The sequence below is a fragment of the Symphalangus syndactylus genome, chromosome 4, assembly GCF_028878055.3.
Source record: "Symphalangus syndactylus isolate Jambi chromosome 4, NHGRI_mSymSyn1-v2.1_pri, whole genome shotgun sequence".
Classification (NCBI taxonomy): Eukaryota; Metazoa; Chordata; class Mammalia; order Primates; family Hylobatidae; genus Symphalangus; species Symphalangus syndactylus.
The window spans coordinates 119,054,328-119,065,262 of record NC_072426.2 but is presented as its reverse complement, the minus strand read 5'-3'; the positions used below and the strand labels follow the sequence as shown (position 1 = coordinate 119,065,262).

At 40.0% G+C, this 10,935-nt stretch overlaps 1 protein-coding gene across 4 annotated transcripts in view; it reads right to left on the bottom strand.

Annotated features, from left to right (window-relative positions):
• Positions 1–501: 501 nt before the first annotated feature.
• The window catches only part of C4H4orf51 (chromosome 4 C4orf51 homolog), a 71,195-nt gene continuing 60,761 nt past the window's right edge, over positions 502–10,935 (bottom strand). For 2 of the 4 annotated variants that reach the window (XM_055274050.2, XM_055274052.2), the window contains one exon: positions 502–609. Coding sequence is in view for 1 of the 4 variants with exons in the window: in XM_063638248.1 (XP_063494318.1) it covers positions 544–609 (66 nt within the window). In the remaining 3 variants the exon portion in view is untranslated. Of the gene's footprint in view, positions 610–1,900; positions 1,974–10,935 lie in introns of those variants that run through there. The other 2 variants (XM_063638248.1, XM_055274051.2) reach the window with 2 other exon arrangements.

Here is a 10,935-nt window from a genome sequence, read left to right as displayed (position 1 = left end):
ATATGTCCCCTTATCCACAGTCAGAAACATCACAGTAGAACCCCTGCCTGCCAAAGGTCATGTGGGGCTTGTGAACAATTTGAAGGGGAAGACACATCTCATTAGTCACCTCCATGCTTTCAGTCTGTGGGGACGAAGGAGAGCCGAGAGGTGCTTAGTGAGAGGTGGAAGCGGGTAGCAGCTGAGTGATTTCATCGGTGCTTCCAGAAGACAGAGAATATAGAACTGGAACCCTTCCCAGCAGCAGCTTAGAACCTGTGAGCAAAATCACAAGATAAAAGGAGTCCCTTGGAGATTTAAGATTCATTCTAAGGAGCCATCTATCACAGATATTCAAGATACTCCAGCCAATATTCTTGCTTACATCATTCCCTCAGAATAGAAGAGTCCCACACAAAATGGGGTTTATTTTGGGAATAACTACAATTAACTAAGCAGGCAAATGCCTGTAAAACAGGCCCCAGGGTAAGTGAAGTGCGGTGACTCCCAGAAATTGGGGCACCCCGTTTTTCCCTGTGCAACATCTGAAGGGTTATTTATTAATCAAGGCCTCTTCTTCTTTATGAAGTAGTAGAGCTTCTGTTCATAATTCTTTCTTTGTAGTTGAATCTGTAAAACAGGAAAATTCAGATCCTGCTCACACTGATAGGAGGTGCAAAAGGGAAAAGAAAAACCAATTGCCATATCCCCCTGGAATTCCTTTCTCGTATAGTTAAGTATTAATTCATTAGTTCTTGGTTTTCAGTAGAATTATAAACCAGGAGCACAGAATCTGCTTCAATTCAGACTTCAAAATCATTTCCCCCTACATAATTCCTTATAGATGGTTTTTTACCCTGTATAGTGAGAAAATTTGGATTACTTGGAGTCGGGCTACCTGAGTTACAAACCTGGCTCAGACACAAACTAGGGGTGTTATTATGACATACCATTAAGCATCTTATGAAAAGAGCCGCTGAACTAAATGATCTCTAAGGCCCCTTCCCACTCTAATATAACATATAATCAACTGTGATTCTACAGTTTGTTGTAAACAAGAAAAAGTCAGCCTTTTGAAAGAGAGATGGTTGCAAGGCAGAATCCTTGTAAGGCAATTACAGCAAAAATGGCACCTCAATATTTTCAAGTCACAGCAGGCTCAGTGAAGGGAAAAGAATGACTAAAAAGATTTTTCTGCTCACTTCACAGGTTGGGAGATCTAAAGTTCTTCTCTTCTTTTTTTTTTTTTTTTTTTTTTTTGAAACAGAGTCTCAATTCTGTGGCCCAGGCTGGAGTACAGTGGCATGATCTCGGCTCACTGCAACCTCCACCTCCCAGGTTCAAACAATTCTCCTGCCTCAGCCTCCCGAGTAGCTGGGATTACAGATGCATGCCACCATATTCATATAATTTTTATATTTTTTAGTAGAGACATAGTTTCACCATGTTGGCCAGGCCAGTCTTGAACTCCTGACCTCAAGTGATACTCCTGCCTTGGCCTCCCAAAGTGCTGGGATTACAGGCACGAGCCACCATGCCCGGCTTAAAGTTTTCCTTGTCTGGTTAAAGCTAACTCTCCGTGCTTGGATTGCCTGCAGTCATCTTGAGGGTGGCTTAAACGTATTTTACTGAACTGTTTGATCTGGTTTGATGAGTTAGGGGTTTGTCAGATGGATAGAGAGGCTTTGCCCTGCCCACTTTCATCTCTCCAACTCTGCTCCCTCCATTTCCCATCCCAATTGCTTCCAGCCTCCTCAAAGTCACCAGTGCCACTGTGACTGACCACTGACCTCTGACAACCACTTTGCATATGTTTTCTGTAGAAGAGTAAATGGTTTCTTATAGCAGGTATAATGAAACATTTTATTTAGTTTTAGCATAATGAAAGAATACACTAAATATTGAGGTGGCAAAGAAGCCCTGGGCAGGCAGCAAGAGCCACTTGGTGAAGCCGAGAGGAGGTCCTGTCAATGACGTCTGACCCGAGCTTGTTGCTACAACAAAAGGTAGAATAAGGTGAGTCTGTGAGGTGGGGAACAAGCGGTATCCAATACGATGATCATATTTGGTGTGAATGTTGCCATGTCTTTAGCCTCTAGGTCAATGTTGGTTACCCACTCACCCTGCTGGGTTAGCTCAATGCACTTCCCCTCCACTCCTGGCCCCCTACTCCTGAGAAGGACTGATGGTCTTGGGCAGAGCCAAGGACAGTGTTGTGTCACGATGCTAAGAAACGGAGGAGTTGGCACATTAAGAGGCAGGCAAAGCCTTCTCATTCATGTAGCAGGGTCTCTTTAGAGTCCTCCCATATTGGGGGTATGTTATTTCTCTGATGGGATGTAGCTCTTCTAGGACTTTTTGGGGAGAAACCACTGGAGAGGGTTGTGCACTGCCTTCCACCATAGCCTCCTTGACCTAGGAAAGCCATGTGAGAGCCAAAACAGGGCTGATAGGGACAAGTTACCACCCAGGCCTCTGCAGGCAGCCTCAAGCCCAAGCAAAAGGCATCCCAGTGGCTCTCCTAGGTCCAAACTCACCATGAAAGGGGTTGTGAGCCACACTCCAACTAGGAATAAAAAGATTACATTTGTCTGGCATCTTCTCTGTGCATATAACTCCCCCAGGAACATGGGGCTGGACAAGGAGTAGCTGCACTCATAACAGATAATTGAAAATTAAAATATTCAGTATAGGGGTTTTCTCTGTTTCTTCCCGTCTTTGACACATAACTAGCAGTTGTATTATTAGTGGCAGACTGGGATAAAGATGGACTGATGGATAGGATGGCCACGTGGATACATAGAATGTATATATAAAGAATGCATAGGTACATACATAAAAAAGATACAAACATAATAAATATGTATGTGTGGGATCACCCAGAAGGAAGGTCATCAATTTTATTATTCTAGGATTCATATTAAAAGACAATATTTTTCAAGGGTGGAGCAAGCTGGTTGAATAGAAGCATTCACCAATTGTCCTCTTTATCCTCCACCAGAAACACCAAATTTAACAACTATCTACACACACACACACAGACACACACACACACACACACACACAAAACCTTCATAAGGACCAAAAATCAGGTGAGCAAGCACCTGGTTTTAACTTCATATTACTGAAAAAGGCACTGAAGAGGGTAGAAAAGACAGTCTTAAATTGCCAAGACCATCCCTCCCCCAGCCCCCAGCAGTGACCACATGGCACACAAGATCTGTGTACTTGTGGGAGGGAGAGCACAGCGATTGTGGGACCCTGCACTGACGTCAGTGCTGCCTTGTTACAGTGGAAAACAAAACTAGGCTGAACTCAACAGATGCCCACTCATACTGGCAGCATTTAGAACAGCCCTAGCCAGAGGGGAATTGCCTATCCAAGTGGTCGGAACTTGAGTTCAGGCAAGACCCACCATTGTGGGCTAAAGTGCTCTGAAATCCTAAATAAACTCAAAAGGCAGCTTAGGCCACAAGAATGGCAGCTCTTAGTGCTGTGCTGGACTTGAAACCAGTGAACTTAGAGGGTATACAACCTACTGAGACACCAGCCAGGGCAGCTAAGGGAGTGCCCATGCCACCCCTCCACCAACTCCAGGCAGTACAGCTTACAGCTCCAAAACGGACCCCTTCCTTCCACTTGAGCAGAGAAAAGGGAAGAGAAACGAGGGCTTTGTCTTGTAACTTGGATAACAGTTCAGCCACAGTAGCATAGGGCACTGGGCAGAGTCATAAGGCGCTGATTCCAGGCCCTAGCTCACGGACGTTTCTAGACATATCCTGGGCCAGAAAGAAATTGCTGCCTTGAAGAGAAGGAGCCACTCCTGGCAACATTCATCACCTGCTGACTAAAGATCCCTTGGGTCCTGCATAACCAGCAGCGATACCCAGATAGTACATCAAGAACTTTGGGTGAGACTGAGATATGTTGGCTTCAGATAAGACCCAGAACATTCTGAGCTGTGGTGCCAACCGTGAGAGATTCCTTCTGCTTGAGATAAGCAGAGGGAAAAATAAAGGGGACTTTGTCTTGAACCTTAGGTGCCAGCATGGCCACAGTGGGGTAGAGCACCAAGCAGGCTCTTGAGGTTCCTGATTCCAGACATTGGCTCATGGACAGCATTTCTGGACCTGCCCTGGGCCAAAGGGGAGCCCACTGCCCTGACAGATGAGTCCCAGGCCAGGCAGCATTCACCACAAGCTGACTGAAGAGCCATTGGGCCTCAAGGGAACATCGGCAGTCACCTGGCAGTACCCACCACATTGTAGGCACGTGGTGGTGGTGGTGGCTATGGGGAGAGGCACCCCTGCCTGTGCAAAGGGAAAGGAAAAGTGGGAAGGACTTTGTCTTGTGGCTTGAGCACCAGCTTAGCCACAGTAGAACAGAGCATGAGGCAGATTTCTAAAGTTTTTGACTCCAGGCCCTGACTCCTGAAGAGCATTTCTGGGCCTGCCTGGGTACTGGGGGAACTCACTGACCTGAAAGGAAGGACATAAGCCTGGCTAGCTTCACTTGATGATTGTACAGCCCTAGGGCCCTGAGCAAACATAAGTACATAAGTAGAGCCAGGCAGTAGTTACAGTACACCTTTGGCAAGACCCAGTGCTGTGCTGGCTTCAGGTCTGACCCAGTGTAGTCCCAGTGGTAGTGCGACGGGTTGCTTATGTCACTCTATCCCCAGTTCCAGGCAGCTCAGAACACGTACAGAGACTGTGTTTGGGAGAAAGTAAGGGAAGAAGACAAGAGTATTTACCTGGTAATCCAGAGAATTCTTCTGGATCTTATCCAAGATCACCAAGGCAGTACCTCTACCACCTGCAAGAACCATAGCATTATTGGGCTTGAGGTATCCCCTAATGCAGATACAAATTAGATCACAACACTCAAGTCCCTTCGAAGAACTGGAAAGCCTTTCCAAGAAGGATAGGTACAAACAAGCCCAGACTACGAAGACTAAAATAAATACCTAACTCTTCAATGCCTAGACATTGTTGAATATCCACAAGCATCAAGATCATCCAGGAAAACATAACCGCACCAAATGAACTAAGTAAGGCACCAAGATCAATCCTGGAGAAACAAAGATAAGTGATCTTGAAGGCAAAGAATTCAAAATAGCTGTTTTGAGGAAACTCAGAGAAATTCAAGATAACACAGAGAAGGAAATCAGAATTCTGTCAGACAAATTTAGCAAAGAGATGGAAATAAAAAGAATCAAGCAGAAATTCTGGAGCTGAAAAATGTGATTGGCATACTAAAGAATGCAACAGAATCTCTTATCAGCAGAATTGATCAAGCAGAAGGAATTGTTGACCTTGAAGACAGGGTATTTGAAAATACATAATCAGAGGAGACAAAATAAAAAAGAATTAAACATTCCTACAAGATCTAGAAAAAAGGCTCAAAAGGGCAAATCTAAGAGTTATTGGCCTTAAAGAAGAAGTAGAGAAATAGATAGGGGTAGAAAGTTTATTCAAAGAGAAAATAACACAGAACTTCCCAAACCTAGAGAAAGATACCAACATTCAAGTACAAGAAGGTTATAGAACACCAAGTGAATTTAATCCAAAGAAGACTACCTCAAAGCATTTAATAATCAAACTCCCAAAGGTCAAGGATAAAGAATGGATCCTAAAAGCAGCAAGAAAAAAGAAACAAGTAACATATAATGGAGCTCCAATATGTTTGGCAGCAGGCTTTTCAGTGGTAACCTTACAGCCCAAGAGAGTGGCATGACATATTTAAAGAACTAAAGGAAAAAAAAAAAAAAACTTTTACCCTAGAATAGTGTATCTGGTGAAAATATCCTTCAAACATGAAGGAGAAATAAAGATTTTTCCCAGAAAAAAAGCTGAGGGACTTCTTCAACAATGGAACTGTCCTACAAGAAATGCTAAAGGGAGTTCTTTAATCAGGAAAAAAAGGATGTTAATGAGTAATAAAAAAATCATCTGAAGGTACAAAACTCACTGGTAATGTAAATACACAGAAGAAAAACAGCATATTATAACTCTGTAACTGATGTGTAAACTATTCTCATATTAAATAGACTAAAAGATGAACCAATTAAAAATAATAACTACAACAACTTTTCAAGACATAGATAATATAGAAGATAAATAGAAACAAAAAGTTAAAAAGTGAGAGATGAAGTTAAGGTGTGTAGAATCTCTGTTAGTTTTCTGTTTGCTTGTTTGATTTTTAGGCTAACAGTGTTAAGTTGTTACCAGTTTAAAATAATGGGTGATGGACGGGCACAGTGGCTGACGCCTGTAATCCCAGCACTTTGGGAGGCCGAGGCAGGCAGATCATGAGGTCAGGAGATTGAGACCATCCTGGCTAACACAGTGAAACCCCGTCTCTACTAAAAATAACAAAAAATTAGCTGGGCTTGGTGGTGGACACCTGTAGTCCCAGCTACTCAGGAGGCTGAGGCAGGAGAATGGTGTGAACCCAGGAGTTGGAGGTTGCAGTGAGCGAGATTGCACCACTGCACTCCAGCCCGGGCAACAGAGTGAGACTCTGTCTCAAAAAAATAAAAATAAAAAAATGGATGATAAGATAGTATTTACAAATCTCATGGTAACTTCAAACCAAAAAACGCACAACAGATACACAAGAAATAAAAAGCAAGAAACTAAATCATATCACCAGTGAAAAATCACCTTCACTAAAACGAAGACAGGAATGAAAAAAAAGAAGGAAGACCACAGAACAACCAGAAAACAAACAACAAAATGGCAGTAATCAATCCTCACTTATCTATAATAACACTGAATGTAAATGGACTAAGCTTTCTGATTAAAAGACATAGAGCGGCTGAATAGATTTTAAAACAAACAAATGAAAAAACAAGACCCAGTGATCTGTTGCCTACAAGAAATACACTTCACCTATAAAGACACAGACTGAAAATAAAGGGTGGAAAAAATATTTCATGTTAATGAAAACCAAAAAAGAGCAGGAGTAGTTATAATTATATCAGACAAAATAGTTTTCAAAAATTATAAGAAGAGACAAAGAGGGTCACTATATAATGATAAAGGGGTCAATTCAGCAAGAAGATATAACAATTTGAAATATACACACACACACACACACACACACACACACGCATTGGAGCATCCAGGTATATAATGCAAATATTATTAGAGCTAAAGAGAGACATCAACCCCAATACAATAATAGCTGGAGACTTCAACATCCCACCTTCAGCGTTGGACGTATCTTCCAGACAGAAAATTAACAACTAAACATTGAACTTAATCTGCACTACTGACCAAATGGACCTAATCAATATTTACAGAACATTATATCCAATGGCTATAGAAAACACATTCTTCTCCTCAGTACATGAATCATTCTAAAGGATAGACCATATGTTAGCTCACGAAACAAACACATATAAATTTAAATAAAATCAAACATCTCCTCTAACCACATTGGAATAAAACTAGAAATCAATAACAAGAGGAATTTTGGAAACTATACAAATACATAGAAATCAAACAATATGCTTCTGAATGATCGGTGGGTCAATGAAGAAATTAAGAAGAACGTTGAAAAATGTCTTGAAACAAATGATAATTGGAACACATCATACAAAAACCTATGGGATACAGCAAAAGCAGGGAAGTTTATAACTATAAGTGCCTGCATCAAAAAAGAAGAAAAACTTCAAGTAAATAACCAAATGATGTATATTAAAGAACTACAAAAGCAAGAGCAAACTAAACCCAAAATTTGAAGAAGAAAAGAAATAATAATGATTAGAGCAGAAACACATGAAATTGAAATGAAGAAAACAATACAAAAGATCAATGAAATTAAAAGTTGGTTTTTTGAAAAGCTAAACAAATTTGACAAACCTTTAACCAGACTAGCTAAGAAAAAAAGAGAGGTGATCCAAATAAATAAAAGCAGAGATGAAAAAGGAAACATTACTACTAATACTGCAGAAATTCAAAGGATCATTAGTTGCTATTATGAGCAACTAGACACCTGTAAATTGGAAAATCCAGAAGAAATGGATAAAGTTCTAGACACATACAATCTATCAAGATTGAACCATGTAGAAACCAAATTACTTGAACCAATAACTTGAATGTTATTTGACTAGTAACATGTAACGAGATCAAAGTGGTAATAAAAAGTCCCACAGCAAAGAAAAGCCTGAGACATGATGGCTTCACTGCTGAATTCTACCAAACATTTAAGAAGTAATACCAATCCTACTCAAACTATTCTGAAACAGAGAGAAGGGGATACTTCCAAATTCATTCTAAGAGGTCAGTATTACCCTGATACCAAAACCAGACAAAGGCATGAAAGAAAGAAAAACAAGAAAGAAGGAGGGAGGGAGGGTGGCAAGGAAGGAAGGAAGGAAGGAAGGAAGGAAGGAAGGAAGGAAGGAAGAGAAAAAGAGAGAGGAAGGAAGAAAGGAAAAGAAAAAGAGAAAGAGAGAGAGGAAGGAAGGAAGGAAGGAGGGAGGGAGGGAGGGAAGGAAGGAAGGAAGGAAGGAAGGAAGCGAGGGAGGGAGGGAGGGAAGGAGGAAGGAAGGGAGGAAGGGAGGGAGGGAAGGAAGGGGGGAGGGAGGGAGACTAAAGATCAATGTCACTGATATTGATGAAAAAATCTTCAACGAAATACTAGCAAACTGAATTTAATGACACATTAAAAGGATTATTCATCATTACCAAGTGGGATTTATCTCAGGAATGTAAACGTGGCTCAACATATGCAAATCAATCAATGTAATATATCGTATCAACAGAATAGAAGACAAAAACCATATGATCATTTTGATTAATGCGGAAAAGGCATTGTTAAAATTCAACATCACTTCATGATAAAAAAAATAACCTCAAAAAACTGGGCACAGAAGGAATATCCCTCAACATAATTAGAGCCATATATGACAGATCCACAGCTAGTATCATACTGAATGGGGAAAAACTGAAAGCTTTTCCTCTAAGATATGGAACACAACAAACATGCCTATTTTCACCACTGTTATTCAACATAGTACTGGAAGCCATTGCTAGAGCAATCAGACAAGAGAAAGAAAGGGCATCCAAATTGGAAAGAAAGAAGTTAAATTATCCTTGTTTGCAGATGATAGGACCTTATATTTTAAAAAACCTGGACTCCACCAAAAAACTATTAGAACTGATAAATTCAGTAAAGCTGCAGAATACAAAATCAACGTACAAAAATCAGTAGCATTTCTATATGCCAACAGCAGTCTGAAAAAGAAATTTAAAAAGGGATCCCACTTACAATAGCTACAAATAAAATAAGATACCTAGAAATTAATTAAAGAAGTGAAAGATCTCTACAATGAAAATTATAAAATCTTGATGCAAGAAATTGAAGAGGACATAAAAAAGAAAGATATTCCATGTTTGTGGATTGCAAGAATCAATATTGTTAAAATGTCCATACTACCCACAGGAATGTACAGATTCAATGCAATCTTACCAAAATACCAACAGCATTCTTCAAAGAAATAGAAAAAAAAATTCCTAAAATGTATATAGAACCACAAAAGACCCAGAATAGCCAAAGCTATCCTGAACAAAAAGAACAAAACTAGAGGAATTACATTGTGTGACTTCAAATTACACTACAGAGCTGTAGTAACCAAAACAGCATGGTACTGGCATAAAAACAGACCTATAGACCAATGGAACAAAATAGAGAACCCAGAAACAAGTCCAGGCATCTACAGTGAGCTCATTTTGACAAAGGTGCCAAGAACATACCTTGGGGGGAAAGATGGTCTCTTCAATAAAAGGCACTGGGAAAACTAGATATCTATATGCAGAAGAATAAAACTAGACCCTTATTTCTCACTATATACAAAAATCAAATAAAAATGGATTAAAGACTAATACCTAAGATCTCAAAATATGAAACTAAAAGAAAACATTGGGAAAACTCTCCAAGACACTGGAGCTGGCAAAGATTTCTTGAGTTATACCCCACAAGCACAGGCAACTAAAATAAATGTGGGCAAATGGGATCACATCAAGTTAAAAGCTTCTCCACACCAAAGGAAACAAACAAAGTGAAGAGATAACCCACAGAATGGGAGAAAACATTTGCAAACTACCCATCTGACAAGGGATTAGTAATCAGAATATACAAGGAGTTCAAACAACTCTATAGAAAAAAATTTCTAATAATCTGATTTTAAAATGGGCAAAAGATTTGAATACATATTTCTCAAAAGAAGACATAAAAATGGCAAACAGGTTTACAGGTTTACGAAAAGGTGATCATTGATCATCAGAGAAATGCAAATCAAAACTACAATGAGATATCATCTCACCCAAGTTAAAATGGCTTCTGTCCAAAAGACAGGCAATAACAAATGCTGGTGAGGATGTAGAGAAAAGAGAACCCTAGTACACTATTGGTGGGAATGCAAATTAGTACAACCACTATGGAGAACAGTTTGGAAGGTCCTCAAAAAACTAAAAATAGAGCCACCATATGATCCAGCAATTTCACTGCTAGGTATATACCCAAAGGAAAAGAAATCAGTATATTGAAGAGGTATCAGCACTTCCATGTTTCTCGCACCACTGTTCACATTAGCCAAGATTTGGAAGCAACCTAAGTGTCCATCAACAGATGAAAGGATAAAGAAAATGTGGTAAATATACACAATGGAGTACTATTCCGCTATAAAGAAGAATGAGACCCAATCATTTGCAACAGCATAGATGGAACCGGAGATTGTTAAGTGAAATAAGCTGGGCATAGAAAGACAAATTTGACATGTTCTTACATATTTGTGGGATCTAAAAGTTAAAACAATTGAACTCATGGAGATGGAGAGTAGAAGAATGATTACTAGAGTCTGGGAAGGGTTATAGGGGGTTAGGGGGAAGTGGGAATGGCTACTGGGTGCAAAAAAAAAAGAATGAATGAATAAGACCTAATATTTGA